The sequence below is a fragment of the Tachypleus tridentatus genome, chromosome 8 (assembly GCF_004210375.1).
Source record: "Tachypleus tridentatus isolate NWPU-2018 chromosome 8, ASM421037v1, whole genome shotgun sequence".
NCBI classification, from domain to species: domain Eukaryota; kingdom Metazoa; phylum Arthropoda; class Merostomata; order Xiphosura; family Limulidae; genus Tachypleus; species Tachypleus tridentatus.
The window spans coordinates 120,788,731-120,806,168 of record NC_134832.1 but is presented as its reverse complement, the minus strand read 5'-3'; the positions used below and the strand labels follow the sequence as shown (position 1 = coordinate 120,806,168).

At 32.2% G+C, this 17,438-nt stretch overlaps 1 protein-coding gene across 1 annotated transcript in view; it reads right to left on the bottom strand.

The window, feature by feature from the left end:
- Positions 1-17,438, bottom strand: part of LOC143223995 (tetratricopeptide repeat protein 39A-like) — a 69,319-nt gene that overhangs the window by 33,252 nt on the left and 18,629 nt on the right. Inside the window, 5 exon segments of the mRNA XM_076452461.1 lie at positions 2,739-2,871; positions 9,125-9,248; positions 10,050-10,125; positions 10,547-10,723; positions 13,817-13,851. Of these exon segments, the coding sequence (XP_076308576.1) occupies positions 2,739-2,871; positions 9,125-9,248; positions 10,050-10,125; positions 10,547-10,723; positions 13,817-13,851 (545 nt within the window).

Sequence of the window (17,438 nt, the reverse complement as noted above, 5' to 3'; positions counted from 1 at the left end):
GCACACACATACCTATTTTCCATTATCCAAGTATCCTTCTGCTACTTTTTCTAAATTAAAGGCTCCTTTCCTCATTCTTTTATCTGTTATAAATCCACTTTTTGCTTCATTTATTTTTCTTCAGTTGTTTATCACTTTCTCTGTTTATGTGTTTATTTGTTTTTTTTAATTTCACGCAAAGCTACACAAGGGCTATCTGCACTAGCCATCCCTAATTTAGCAGTGTAAAACTAGAAGAAAGGCAGATAGTCATCATCACCCACCACCAACTCTTGGGCTACTCTTTTACCAACGAATAGTGAAATTGACAATCAAATGACAATGCTCCTGTAGCTAAAAAGGCAAGCATGTTTTGTGCAATGGGGATTCAATCCCACAACCCTCAAATTACAAGTCAAGCACCCTAACCACCTGGCCATGCTGGGCCTGTTTCTCTGTAGTATAAACTTCAATGTGACCTTTAACATGCGACTCAAACTTAGTGTGATCTGAACAGTTTGTGACTTTTGCTTTCTTTCGTATTTTGACAAATATTGAATCATTTATGTCAGATTGAATGTAACCAGAATCATAAACAAGGCCACACAACTTTGTAATTTTCTGCAGTCCTGCATCATCTAATACTTTCAAGATTTCTGTAGTGACCTCATTATGTCCACTTGCTTTGCCATTTTTCATGTCCTCAATAATCTTTTCTACTTTTAGCTTCATAATGGCACTTCCTTTTTGGTTATCACTATTAGGTGGATCTGCTCTTTCATCATAATAAACGTTCATTCATGTGCTTGATCCATATATTAGTAATTTCTTATGAATCAAACACTATCTTTCCATTTCTGTTGCATAAACAGTTGTTTCAATTTTCAGATCTTCATTTGTTTGTCATCTCTTTCACCATTTTAGGCAATTCTTTTGTTTTATGCTCTTTGTTTAAAGCTCCTAGCTATTCACATTTCTTATTTCACCAGGCTTCCTTAGCCTCTTTAAACTTATTTCTGATTTATTTACCTATTTCTTTGTACTGTTCTGTTCCTTTGTCTCATGTGCAGTACTTCATCCATCATCCATGATTTCCTCAAATTTTTCTTTTTTTGGAGAGCTTTCTTTGTAGACTACACTGTAACTTTCTTGAGTAACATTCATTTCTGTTCAATTATTTTTTTTATCATTACTTTGTGTGAACACATTTTTGCACACATAAATTGGTTGTGTACTTCCATTACATATCTAATTTTGTATTCTTCTTGCTTCAGCAAATTCATGTCTGCTTGTTCATTTACACCTCGCTTTACTTGCTTCTTCCATTTAATCTTCATCTTGACCATTACTAATTTATAGTCAGAGCCCACATCAGCTCCTGGATAGATATAAGCTTGTTTCACACTATTTCTAAATCTCTGATTTACTGAGATGAAATATGTTCAGTTCCTGTATATATATATATATCCAGGACTCTTCCAAGTGTACAGTCTGCATTTTGAGTGTTAAGACCATGTATTAGTAATTATTACATTATGCTCTTCACAAAACTGCAATAATTGCCTCCCTCTGTCATTTCTGCTACCAAGGTCATGTTTTCCCACAATGTCAAGATGTTCTTCATTCCCAACTTTGGCATTTATGTCTCCTATAATGATCACAATTTCTTCAAACTTTACACATTCCATAGCCTGATAGTTTGATAATTTACAGATATTCCCACAACACTTCACAAAAACATACCAATGAAAACAATACTTAAATTCTTCTCTAAATGCATCATATAAACAAAAATCTCTAAATTTCTGCAAGTTTTACACTTACTAAGATATCTCCCTTTAGCTCATTAAATATTAATACTAATAACAATCTGCCATCACATATCTCCCTTTAGCTCATTAAATATTAATACTAATAACAAACTGCCATCACAGCTAAAATCAAACAATACAACATGTACTTTTTATTCAAAGCTATCACATGTTGGCTAACTACAAACTACCTTATATTTGTTTAGGAAACAATTATGTTTATGAAGTTATCCGTTTCCACCTTAAAAACACACATAGTAAAACACAGATTCCAGAGCATTACCATGACTCAAGGTTTGTGTTAAAGCTTGATCAAGGAAGATTTCTAAACATTGTGCTTAGATTAATCTGCCACCCTTACTGGGCTGAAAATAATACTCAAATGTCAAACAAGTACCACTACTCCACCTCAAGGAGATAACTTAACACTCAAACCATTATACCATCACAAAAATGTAAAATTTGCATTATGTATACCTGACAAAAATATTTCTCTAACCTTATTATACCAAATGTGTGTTTTCTCATAGCAAAGCCACATCAGGCTATCTACTGTGTCCACTAAGGAGAATTGAATCCCTGATTTTAGCACTGTAGGTCCAAATATTTACTGTTGTCCCTCTTTGGGAAAGTTATGCAAAACCTAACTACTTCTAGAGGTGTGTTACTAGTAACAAATTTTATGAAAAATGTTAATCAATCATGTAGCTACTTACACTCTGCATTAGAGAAATGAAAGTAAAAGTGGTGAATATGAGAGTTTTTTTATATTTGTTAAATGTTCATGACATTAAGTTTAGTATCTTAAAAAAACAAAAGGACACCACTAACACTAAAATAAAATATACAACCACTTAATATGATATTTAAAATATGAAGTAATATGAATTAACTTAAATTAATATTAATAAACAAAGATGGGCAACAGTAATGAAAAATGATTTTTACTTATAAGATTGATAGCAAGATCGAATCCGGATCCCTCCTTTCAAAAACGTGAATAAACTTTGATCATAAACAAAGGTCAGTATAGCATTCATCAGTAAACACTCTGCATATATTAGCTCTGCATGGACTTCAACTGGAAGAAGAATATTAAACATGAATATGTCAATATGAATTTCCTAAGTTCATGTAGCCACATAAACTACTTAGTCCTATCCAAATAAATCTTAACTTTATTTATTTACTGTAACCAACTTATAATAAGTAAAGTAGTTGTTTATTGTACTTAACTGAAACAGGAAAAGAAATATTCTGACCCATTACCTGTGCTTTAACACAAAGTTTAACTTGCTAGTTCACCTGTTCTTGTGAGTGGCAATGAAGTTAATTCAAATAAAATAATAATAATAAATGAAATAAGTAAATAAACAGTGTTAAAAAATAAAATACATTTGTGTTATTACTTTTACTATTACACTTTTACTATAAAAATCTGATTTGTATAACCTATAATGTTTTGAAACAACATGGGATCTATTGGTCCATCTTGGCTGTTCCATCCTCTAAATTAAACTATTAGTAAATTATTTTTTTAAAAGATCTTAGAACTAGCCCTTATCATTCATATATTTAACAAGTTTTCTCTTAAGCTCACTTAAACTTACTATCTCCATAAAATTCAAAGGCAACTCATTCCAAAGTCCAAACACCCTGTCTTAGCTGAAAATCACTCCTACCCTACCAAAATTTATGTGTCCCCTTGTCCTATTATTCCTGCTCTTGAGTATGAAAAAAAGATGATGCATCAATGTTACCAATTCCTTTACAAACTTAAACACCTCAATCAGATCCTTTCTAACTCAAGAGATAAAATGCGAGAGATTTCAACCTCTCCTTGTAATGACAACCCCTTCATTCCAGGTGCCATTCTAGTAATACTTCTCTGAACCTTTTCCAACAATGTCATTCCTAAAGTAAAAAGCCCAAGACTGAACATAATACTATAAATGTGGCCTAACAAGTAGTCTACACAATAAAATTATAGCCTCTTTTGACTTGTAATCAAAATTTCTGAAGATACAACCTAAAATCCTATTTGCCCTACCACTAGCAACACCACACAACTTGGATGGCTGAAGATTCTAACTATCATGCCAAGATCTCCATCCATATAATACTTATACTTCAAATTATAGTGACCTACATGCATTATCTTGCATTTATTAAAACTGAACCCATTTGTTCTTTATTTGCCCAACTACTAAGTGATCTAAATCCTTTTGTAAAGTAGTAGTATCCTCTTCACAGATAGCAACACCTAAGACTTTAAATTATCTGCAAATTTAAATAATTTATTGACTATTCCTTCATCTATGTGACTGATGTAAATCAAAAAGAGTAAAGGTCCTAAGACAGACCCCTGAGGTACCTCACTTGTAACATTTATCCAGTTTACTTAGTTTCATCTGTAACAACCCTCTGCCGCCTTCGATAAAATTTGCTAACTTATCATCCACACCTATAAAAATATTTTTTACGAGTCTTTTACGTGGCACCTTGTGAAATGCTTTCTGAAAACACTACCTCATCCTCATATACATAAACAGTAACCTTTGCAATGAATGTCAAGAGTTGTAAAGTAAGATTTTCCCCAATTGAAACAATGGTGATTATCAAATGTAATTTAAAACTTCCTTAAATGGCTTTGGAAAAATCTTTCATCACACTTTTCAAAACATTTTCTACAACTGATGCAAGGCTAAGAGATCTATAATTATTTGAATAATTTTTATCACATCCCTTGAAATTAACTAATTATTTCTAATACTTTGCAACCTGCCTACTACTGAAGAATTTATACATAAAAAATAAAAGCAAATATCTGAGATATCCAATTTTTAACCTTCTTTAAAACCCTTGGAGAACTATTATCTGAGTCAGGAGTCTTATTGTTCTTTAACTGTCCTACTTATTTTTTTCTTTACAAGCTCAGAATTAATGCAGTCATCTTGTTTGACCTTGTCTTTATCTACCAACTGTTACATATTATATTTTATCTTGGACAAGTTTTTACATATACTACATATTAAAATTTCAAATAACCAGAAACTTGAACTTAGAAGCTAGTTAAATGTTAATATGTATGAAATTTATGGTATTTCTCAATAAGTTTCCTTTTTAACAGAAATATATTGTAATATACAAATAAAAAATACAATACAATTTATAACAACAGTTATTACTAATAGTTTTTACAAATGGTTTATATATTGGGTTGAGGAATAATTCGTGAGCGTTTTTTCAAGTTAAACAAATATATTCATAAATGAAATGCTTTTGCAAAATATTTCATGTCATTTGGTAGATAATTTTTTGCTCTAATAGATGGTGTGTTTGATTTTCATATGTCTTTAATTTTTGCTTTGATTTTCAGCTCATTAAACGGACTGTCAAGTGGACAAAATCGAGCATTTTCGACACCATCTGCTTTTCGCATTTAATTTCTTGCAATTTCGTTTAAAACAATGCATACTATATACCTAGGTATTACATGAAATAAAGTGTCATAATAAATGTTTTGGGTGTAATGTGTTCATGCATTGAAGTATTGTATAGTCTTGCATGTAATGCTTGAATGAAATTATTTAAAAACGCTCACAAATTATTCCTCAACCTAATACAAAAGTTTTACAAACAATACTAAGTTTTATATCTGGTCTCAAACTGAATCTTTTATCAACATTCACAGAGAGCAAATTAATTATTTGTTGATTCACCTCTACACTTCTTTGAAGCACCCATAAGTTTTCACCAGTAACAATATCTAATGTCCTTTTAGAAAAACTAATGTCCAAAGTTAATTTAGTGAAGTTAAATGGTTTGTAAGGTTAGAAATCTATAAACATTCCTGGACCAATTCTGTAGTTTTCTGATTAATAGGCATTAATCAGAATTATAACTTCTAAGACTTAAAGCATACTGACTATAGCTGATCAAAAATAATCTATTACTGTCTCGTGACTAACTGCTTTTATACACATCATGCAAAACTAGAACTTTCAATACAGTTCAAAAAGAGACTTAACATTTTCATAAAACAAACATTGTTGATTCTTACTCTCATGAATCTTCTACAAATTTAGAAAACAGACAGGACTTGCACAATACACATCCAGTAATACATACCACAAGCATCAACCTAAAACAAACATAGGTACCAAAATAACAATATAAATGGTAAATCCATTAAACAAATGTTGAAGTTGAAGAATACTGTTTTAATATTCATAACTAAAAAAATGAAAAAAAGCAAAATATAATAACACAGCCATATAATTATCATCAGACAAGAGCCTTCCTTTATCATACCTCAATGGTCCTACTCTAATTCTAATATTTTGTCTGCCCTTAATGTATTTAAGGAAATCCTTACTTTCATTTTTTACATTTTCAAATCAAACTTTACTCATACATCTTTTCTGATGTCCTGATTTCTTGTTTTACCAACTTTCTTGATATTATATATCTCCATCATGCCATTCAATTAAATTTGTTTAGCTTTTACTTAATTGTATATCACACAACCTGTATTTCTCACTTGCAACCACCCCTTTTCTTTCAATAAGGAATATATTTATTTTTAGAAATTTTCCACATCTAATCAGTGCCTTCAAATAACTCAGCTAATCATTCACGACAGACATTTCTTGTTGCATCCTTTCAATTTTTTTTTTTAATCTGTAAACAAAAATCATTATTTCTTGCAGATGTTCCCTGATTTCAGGCTCTCTATCATTTCTATGTTTATTTCTTTTAGGTTCCTTAACTTTTTCAGGCATTTCCTAATCTGTATGCTTGAAATTAAAATAACCCATAATTATGACTTAATAATTCATTAACAGATAAAATATTACTGTCATTGTAATGTTTCTTTCTAATTTCACGAGTGGCATCTGGCAATCTGTAAAAAATTCCCAGTTAAAACTTTTCCCTTTATATCCACTAATAGAAACCAAAATGGATTTAATCTCCTTGCTATTATCATTGATATCTTCAACAGGATGTAACTTACATTTTACATATAAAGCCATGCCTCCCTCTATATTTAGTACCTTGTCCCTATTAAATAGCTTGTAACCCTGTATTTCAAAGAAATTTCTGTCATCAAAACAATCTACATTTAATCATGCTTCCCAATATAGCAAAACTCTCCATACTAGTACTGTAAAGTCATCTACTCTATTTCTTATACTTCTAGCATTACAATAGTAAAAGTTAATCCTACCTTTATAAATACTTCTATACTCATTTCCTATGCTAAAAACTTTTCTTTGTCTCTTATTCTTTTTATATTTAATTTATCCTAACCCTCACCACTGTCTAGTCCTAGTTTAAAACCTCCCTTACAGCTGAGTTATTAACCATAACAAACAAGCCAGATCCTACACTATTTAAATGTAAACTATCCATTCAAGAAGATTCCTTTCTTCAACTGAAGTGACTTCACAAGTTCAATTAGCAAATCTGCCCATTCTTACATATTAACCTAAGCACTGGATTTAGCCCTAGAGACTAACTTATAACTTCATTCCATAACTTAATTTTGTCATAGATACTGCTAAAAATTAACTAATTTCTTTAAATGCCTTTATTAAATGCTTGTACTCATTAATTAGCTCCTCTGACATACCTTTTCCTACATCATTAGTACCTATGTGCTCAACAGAAAATCCATCCCTGCTAGCCCCCTTTTATATCTCCTGCTCTATCTGTTATATCCTCCACCTGTGCCACTGGGTAAAATGATACACTTCTTTCTTGCTATTTACCATACAGACTATCCTATCCACATAATTTGTCAAGGAATCACCTATAACTATAACATCCTTAAGTTTATCATTCATTTCCTTCTCTGACCTTTTTGTTTCCCTTCCTCCAATAGTTCCTCATCTGTACAAGCCAAGGGCTAAAATCTGTTGCTCACTAGAAAAGACTCATTACAATTAAATCCACTACTTTTAGCCTTAGCAGCACACTAAGTTCACAAAAGTCATTGTTATCTGATGAAATTCTTGTATGTAAAAGCTTAATCTCCTCTTGAATCCTGTTGCCATTTCTCTCAGGTTGAGCCAGGCATGGCCAGTTGATTAACCCTTTTGATGCGGTTGGCGCCCGCAGTCAACTTAAAGTTCAGCACATCAGGTGACCTTCCTTTATTCCCATTATTCTTATGTATTGAATTTAACATATATAGTATTGGGTACAACCACTGAATATTTCAGGGACTTTTGTTCAGTTATTGCCTTGATATCATGCTTTTAGTACTGATACTATAATCAGTTGAAGTATCAAACATATATATTTAGTGCCATGCCAAACATTAAAAGTTGTTATTCAGCACCGAAAGGGTTAAGGCACTTGACTCCTAATCCAAGGGTCATGGATTCAAATCCCTCTCACACCAAACATGCTTGTCCTTTCAGTCATGGGGGAGTCATAATGTGCAATCAATCCCATTATTTGTTGGTAAAAGAGTAGCCCAAAAGTTGGCAATGGGTAGTGATGACTAGTTGCCTTCCCTCTAGTCTCATACTGCTAAATTAGAGATGGCTAGTGCAGATAGCCTTGGTGTAGCTTTGTATGAAGTTCAAAAACCAAACCAAACAAGTCCCTCAGACTACATTTCTTTATCTATTGCCTATGATTTATTTAGGATAGACTCCAACATCTTCAACCAAGAAACTCTACATCCAAATTAAACATCTCCTCTACTAGCTTCTTTAAAAGTACATGCTAGCCCTGAGTTCCCAAATAAAACCCATTCATTGCACACATCACACCTAACAAAGTTGTGAATGCTTAATTCGTACACTAGCTTAAACCATTGTAATAATACTTGTAGCCTGAAAATAAGTACTCAATATCAAACACCAGTAGTCTATTGTCAACACTGTTATTATCACTTTTAAGCATAATATTTAATAAACAATCATATTAGTTATTAATTCTAGTTTTTCCCACTAAAGTAATTAAGTTTGTCTTTAATTATATAAAACTTTATTAGAAGTGACAATAATTAGTCTTTAATTTGAAGAATATGTAATGTTAATAATATAACATATTTGCTAATTTAATCTAATTTATATAATAACCTACCTATGAATAAGCTGAATTTAAACTAATGGATATAAATTAAAATAAACAAGTTGTTGTTCATGAAAATTAATGATATATGTAGCACCTACATGCATTGTACCTCAGCCAGTCTGATGAGCTTTGTGATTGGGCTAAAAGCCTTGTTGGTACTGGATACAGCATATGTAGTGCTGTTAACATATTTTCTTTTACTTTCACTCATGAGTTATAAGAATAATAACTGCATTACCAACCTTCAGTATAGGTGTTGTAGTCTGGACGGTGAAAGATTCGAGCTATGGTAGACACTTTCTTCCTGTATCTCTGAGCGACTTTAACAGCTTGTTTCAATGCATCAATAGCCAGGTCAATATCACTCTATTGACCATACATAAACAGCTTTTAAACACTGTATCACATAAGAAATAATTTCTCAAGAAGTTCTCGTTTAAAATCATATACATACATTAGTATATTTTATGAGATACACCCACTTCATTTCAACAACTGAAAACTGAATTACTTTAATTAAAGTCACTTCTTTATTAAGTTGATAATAAAAAGTAGTAAACAAATATGTACACACACATATAAATATCTACAGCTATTAATGAAGGAGATACTTTCACATTCATTAGTTGAAAACATAATATATTCATTATATAAAGTTATATACAGATTTTTGATACTCATTTTCTCTTAACTTCAAAGTAATTTATTTTTTTAAGTACACAAATTTTAATTAGATAAACAAAACATATATAACTTCCATTTTTCTGTTGTAGTTTTGTAGTGTCATACTTTACTAACTATAATACTACACTGTGGAAATATCTTAGACTAACAGGTATTTATTAATTTTAACTTAGTTTTGAATTATGCTTAAGTTCTAAAATGATCTTAATGATATATAGCAAAGGAGCACCTCATAACTTTTCCCATGATTCCTTAAAATTATATTATTGACCTAATATGGTTAATCTTTTTAAACATAATGAAATATTAGATTAAATAATAAATTATCAATCACTCATAAATGAAGTGACATTTGACATCTAAAGATTCTATTAATCCTTTCCAAATAAAAATATATCTTTGTATAAAATATCTCATAAAATTAAAAGACATATCATTGAATTTCATACATAAAAAAACACAATTAAGAGAGAACAACCTTACCATTTCCATTGTCATTACTGCTTGTATAAATAACACCAAAGCACGACCTACTCCATGATAAATACTGATGTGGGCTCTATAGATTGAAGCATTATAAAAAGTATAATGCATTACACAATATACCATGCTCAGTTCTGGTAAACATTGAACATATGTAAATATAATTATAAGAAATTCTTGTTACAAACATTAAACCCCTACAGTTAGGTTTAGTAAATTATCATTAGTTATTCCAATTTCTTACTTTTTGATTAATAATAATAATAATCAAATGTGTATTATAATAGTTAGTAACTGGATACATAGTGCTTTAGTAAAGTTAACTACATAACTAAAACTCAAAAATAGTAATTATTAAGTTTACTTGAAGTTATACAATGCTTATATTTATTAACTTTTTGACATGTTTTCATAATTGTTAACTGCGAATTAACATTTGTAAAAGTTCAATATACCATTTTACTCAAGTAAACTCAGTTATAATGCTTCATTCTAACCTGGATGAGATAATACTGAGAGCCTCATTAAATTTGTTACTGAGAAACATATCCAGTGCACCAACAGTTTCATCCAGAGCTTCCTGAAGGTCCCAACTTCCTTCTTCTTCCATTGATTTACCAACAACCTCTTCCTCGGGATCTGATGGTAAGTCCCAGTGCTCTGAATCGAAACATCTACAAGAAAAAATCAACAAATTGAATAAGAAAAACTTTAAAAAAGAAATTAAGAAAAAATAAGGTTTACAACATTTAAATTAAGAAAACAATCAGCATTTTAAACTTGAAAAAATAAATTCTAACTTTTTACTTTATATGCATTTTTCTGAGTACGATGTATATTGATCATGAATGAGCATCACATGATGTTTAATGAGGTATTTTGGTGAAAAATGTTGCAATTTCTTACCTTTCCGCGTTGCTCACAGGCAGGGAAAAAAACAAGTTCTAAAATTTTATGACATCATAATACGTGATAGGAAAAGCGCGCTTGTGATTGGCTAAAATGTTTTATTATGTAATTAAGCCACGTGGCTTACTCTGCATGCTGGCCCGTTTTGACCACCCTTCCACTTCTTGTAAGCCCAGATTTACAAACGAAGTTCAAACAAAAATATTTAGCTAATGGTACAACAAGAAACAAAAATAAACTTACTTTTACGATTTCATAGATAATAAAATTAAGTATGGTTCTTTAATATGTGCGATAAGTACATAGCTCTGATTCAAATACTTCACTAAAACTAGTTACTTTAATAAAGCATAAAGCTATACCCACCAAGGGTATCGAAACCCGCTTTCTAGAGTTGTAAGTACGTAGATGTGCCACTGGGGGGCTTCACTAAAATTAAGTGTTTTACTCAATGACTGAAACTTTACTGACTGAAAGAAACACACTAATCCATCGTAAACTTACCAACTAATTGGCCCACTTGTATGTATGTTTATATATATATATCCTGCCTCATTTCTAGACATTCTACATGTTTGTGACATCATCGAGAATATTCAAGGTATTATAGGCCTATTTTAACATCTTATGTCCTCCAGCCAATATCTGTATTAAATTATCTAAAATACACAGCCCACAAAAGTTAAAAAAGGTTTCAACTTTATTGTACACTTTATACTTTCTCTGACTTAGAAGATGGGTTAGATAAATATAACGGTAACATCTAGTCTAGTAACAATAACAAGATTATAGTGCTCTTGTTTAATCGCGAAAATATTTATGTTTATTTATGAAATTTTATAACTCAGCTAATTAAGTATTTAAAAGTAAAACATAAAAATGAGAGAAATATATTATTGTAATTTGAATATATGAATGTATTTGTATGTGTGATTATACTAACTTTAATTTTAAAATACTTTATCATGGTTTATGGTATATTTGATCACGACATTTCGCTTCAGTTACATCTAGCGGTTACATTAAACCATTACATACACAGTTTCCACTTTATTCCACAGATATATATCAAGATTTATAACGAAACGGTAAATTATTTATAAAAATGAACTATTGCCTGATTTTGAATGGTCACTTACATCTTTAAATAAATTTAAATAAATTTTATTAAATAAATTTTTAATAAATTTTTAAATTTTAAATAAATAAAAATAATTTTTAAATAAATTCATTCAGCTAATGTTGAACACTCCAAGAAAACTCCTTGTGGACAGCGAAATCGAAACATTTTTTTCAAAATACGAGAATAGATTATTATTTAACTATTTAAATGACCGACCCAATATTATTTTAAAACTTGTGAAACTAGTCCTAAAATCACACCAATCTCCTTGATCCCTCATTTGGAGATCCCATACGAAAATTTTGAACATATAATATAAATAATTTTTGAACGATTTTTTACATTTCTACAGCAATGTCCAAACTAATCAGTAAATTCAGTCATTAGGGAACTGTAACGTTTTTGAACACTATATATAAGATATAATCTCAAGATTTTTAATTTATCTTAAATTAGAACATTGTTTTGAATCAGTCGTATACATCAATGCCAATTTTCAAGTAATGAGTTCAAATAAAGAAAAAAAAGCATGACCTCATTTTGATCTATCTTTGCAGCGGTCACAGTTTCACGTCAAACTGAACGAATTCCATCCATGCATAGCAATCCATAATTTTACTTCGATATACTATAGCGTAAACAACTAGTGAATAAGTACCCACTGCCATTTCTCGAGCTGTTTTTGTGTGGCTATATACTGTGGTTTAACTGTCACTCTTATAGTGCACTTACCATCACGATTATTGTGTGAATAAAACAAAAATAATTTAAATTTTTACTCACTATATCCAGCCATATTTATTTCAATACTAAGCCAAAATTAGAGGAAACGTTTTAACTCTTCTTAACATTTTCTGTCGAACATACTCAATTACTCTAATTCAGTAGCTCTCAAAACTTTGTTTACAAACCACCTGAATGTTTTTTTTCTCTACAAACCGTAATGGAATCTAAACATTATGTTGCCATTTCTTTTCCAGGATTATGCAACGGTTTACTGGACCACGTGAAGAGAATCTGCGAACAACTAATTGAGAATCGCTGCTCTAATAATGAATGCATCTGTAAATATCACAAGGAAAAGAAAGAGATATAGTGTCAAATATAATACAAAAAGGAAACTTCAATTTTTTATGACACAAGACTGGCTACACAAAAATTATGGTTCGGTGTCTTTCAATGGACTATAGTAGATAGGGTATTGCGTAGCTTTGCACTAAAACAAACATGGCTGGTTTGTTTGTTTCTTTTGAATTTCACGCAAAGCTACTCGAGGGCTATCTGCACTATCCGTCCCTAATTTAGTAGTGTAAGACTAGAGATAAAGCAGCTAGTCATCATCACCTACCGCCAACTCTTGGGTTACTCTTTTATCAACGAAGAGTAGGATTGACAGTCACATTATAACGCCCCCACGGCTGAAAGGGCGAGCATACTTGATGTGACCGGGATTCGAATCTGCGACCCTCAGATTACGAGTCGAACGCCTTAACCCACCTAGCCATGCTGGGCCATACAACAAGGCAGGCTAAACTGATGAGTTCTGATATCAAAGAAGACACTTTCTTGTCAGTGACTTACAGCAATAAAGTACAATGAAGTCCAAATTTTAACACATTATGTGACTTGAAATTCTTAAAGGATTCATAAAGGAAAACAAAGCATCTGCAAACATAATAAGACTTTCGCATACAAAAATTAAGCATTCACACACACAAGATGTGGTCATACTTACGACACAGCACCTTCATCCAAAGCATCTTCAAACATCTGGAAAAGAAAACTGATATGTTAATCTATACTAATTAATTGTAAGATAAATTACACGAGATCATTTTTAAAATATGGGTAATAACACATACATAGCAAAAAAGAAAATAAAAACCTTTGTTCAGTTTCATTTTATCCACAAGCTAAATTAATTTCACATAACATATGTATGTGTGTGTATGTGTTAAAATATTGTTAGTGTTAAACAGATCGAATAAAAATAATATGCATTTATTTAGAAAAACAAATAAAATATTTCTGGTTAACAAGGTGAAAATTTTCGAATTTTCTCCTTAAGTGAATACTTTATGCGTATGTGGGCTAAACAGCTAATCAGAGACTCCTAGAACTGAAATGTAGTTGTCTCTAATTAGAAACTACTGATCAGAGGAAATACAGCTAGTGAACAGCACCCACTGCAAGAGCCTTGATAGGCTATTTGGTAGGTTATATTAAAACTCGCAACTTATGGTTGTATGCTGATGGGAAAATGTTCTAGAAGGTTAACATTTTCCTAAACTGAATACGTATTTCCAATAATACTTACCTTTGATGACAATTATAACTATTACTCGACCTCCAAGGTTTCTTTTCTGTCCATCTAAATATTAGTCTGATTTTTAATTGCTTACTCCAGTATTATTGTACGCCACTCAACTGCCTTTGGTAATTTTGTCTCATGATACTCTCCACCTATGTCATAGCGCCTTCTATTCTGGTACTGTATACATGCATCTCATTCAGATAATTTTATAACGTTTTCAAGAATGATATCATCCCAGTCTATAACACCGACACTTACTAGAGAGTAAGAGAAGGAGTGTTAGAAGAGGTAAGTAATATTGGAAATATATTTTCAATTTAGGAAAATGTTAACTAACAAAACGTACTCGCCTGTGCTGTCGTCACTCATGGTTAGAATCTCACATCGAGAAGGTGGAGAGGCCAGTGAAGGCATTATCCATACAGAAGGCATCTGCATAGATCATGGGTGTACCAAGATAATTTGGGAAACAGCACTACATCCAGAACAGGTATGCTCTTCATCCTGCACTTAGTTCCTGTGTCAAGGGTGAAATTGTACAAAAGTAATCACTATAGGCCATCTTAAACCAGATAGTCAAGGCTGGAACTCAGTAGTCTTGATCCTTATATCCCATGTTAGTAGCTAAGACAATTGGGCTGCAATGTTATGTATAAATATACTTTTGATTTTATCCCAACCTGTAGCTATAAAGTGATGTCTTCTGAACCGTCTGGATCACTATAAGAAGGTGAGCCACATCTCATTGGACCAACTTTTTCTTCTACTTGAAGAAGTTTAAACGACAACACTCCAGGCTCGAAATGATGAGATCGTTTATACTTTACTTAAACAAAGAAACAGAACTCATCTGATCTGAAATAGGAACGTTCCTCCTCAGCCTTCCACTTGCACCTGAAATTATGGGGAGGACAAAGAACCCAAGGTAAGACCAATCACTCTGCATTCAGAATTACAAGGAGATAGTGGATCTCCTTCCTTCAATAATATACTGAACTGATATGGATCAAAAAGGTTCATGAACACCCAACTAGATAGCTGAGTAGAAAATTTGAACTGATATTATATTTAGGCTGGCGCCACTCCTATAGAAATTTGGGAAAATAACATCTAGGGATATGATAAGAAGGCCCTTAACTTCACCCTATTCTCTAAAAGTGAAGGAATTTAGTCTTACACTCTAGAGTAAAAATCTCTGTCCACCAATCCAGTGATTGGAAACCAGGTATAGTAAGGACTCCCTAGCTCTACTGGTAGAATCTAGGAGGGGATAATGTATACTAGGGAGTCTTGATAAAGTGTTCTAGAAACAATGCAACAGGTAAAAGAAGTTCCTTAAATATTGAAAACCAAACAAACCCTGATTTATTCAATCTGATGATCTGCAGGGACAAACAAGTAGGATACTTTTTCATTCTACTCATGATAGTTCATAAGTGGAGATTCAACGTAGTATGGTAATACCGTCTAGTGAGCTCCTAGGTGGTCTTACGGAACACCCCATTTATACAGTGCCTGTTGCAGCCGATAGTAATTATAGTAAGATAGTGGTTGCTAGTGTGGAATTGGTTTGATAAAATTTGATAAAAGCACCTCTGTCTGGGCAACACTCGCCACTAAGCGGGATCCTGTGAAAATAAGGTAAGGGACCCTGAAAGGTAAAAATAAAAAATACTCGCCCCTTTGTATAATCTAGCAGAAATAGCTATATTAAGAAATCCATATAGTAACTTTTAGTGAGCAATTTGGCTGGGCTGCTAAAGGCATATAAAAGAGAAATCTGACTAGATGTGATTCAGAGAAGATATCTTACCTTCAAAGAGAGTCTGGAATAGAGGTATAAATGCAGGTAAAACTTTCAAGACCCTCACTCAACATGACCAAAATCGAAATGTGATCGGACATAGAGAGAAAAATGAGCATATGAATTGGAGAAAAGAACTGAATTCCTTTCCTTTCTGTCAGTGTGCTGGATAAGAAAAACTAGAATGAGGATGTAGAGAGAATGAAAAAATGGTCTGAGCAAACATTGCAAATCACTCTGATTGGTTATGTCTTTGGGTCAGTAGCCACGAAATATAAACCTGCATGTAAAGGGAATTCATGTACTATAAGAGTTAAGTTACAAACAGATGTAGAAAAAGAATGTGTAACTTCAATCTACCTGTCAGGTAACTGGAATGGTCATTTGGGATCACTTACCCAAAATGATGTTAGGAATCTGGAGAGTACTAGGGACTCAAAAGTATGTAGTTGCAAAAATCGAATGGTAGTCGATAAGACTAACTGAAACAATGGCGATTGTGGAAGGTACAAAAACCTCTGTCAAAGAGTCTTATCGAAAAGACATCACTGATTGAAAAGGGTTTAACCTCCTCTCAATACAAAATTGCCTTATGGATGTAATTACCTTTGAGAAAAGTGACATTCAGACTAAGCATAAACCAAGCCAAATACATGTCAACCTCAGAAATTAAACCATAATGCCACGTGAAAGACAGCATAATCTCTATGCCAGAAGTTTGATCTTCTGGATAGCTGGGTACACCGTGTTCAATCACAGCTGTCTCTACAGAGAGAGCCCAAAATGATGTCCACACACATCATGTTGAACACACTGAAAGGGATTGCAGAAGCATAAATCTATACCTGGCAATAGGTTGAAACAAGCTATATTTCATATTCTGGATAACATATGGAGAGAAGGCTATGAATAGTAATCCTGTCTGGAGGAAAGCTTCTATTGATAAGACCCAAAGATGATGTACTTAAGACCAAACTGCCAGTAGTTGGATGATCCAATGAGAGGCCAACCCACCAAACTGAGTTGAAAACTTAGAGATAATTCATCTGAATCTAGCAATGCAACATCTTTTCTTCAAAAATACGTGTTTGGATTGAGAGAATGGACCTGCTACCACAGGCATCACCCGTGGAACATAACAAGCTAGATGGGTGATATGACTAGTCCCGAGAAAGGTGGTCAAAAATTTGAAAATAAGGAGCTTAGATCACATTTCTTCTTGATGAGAAATGTAAAACA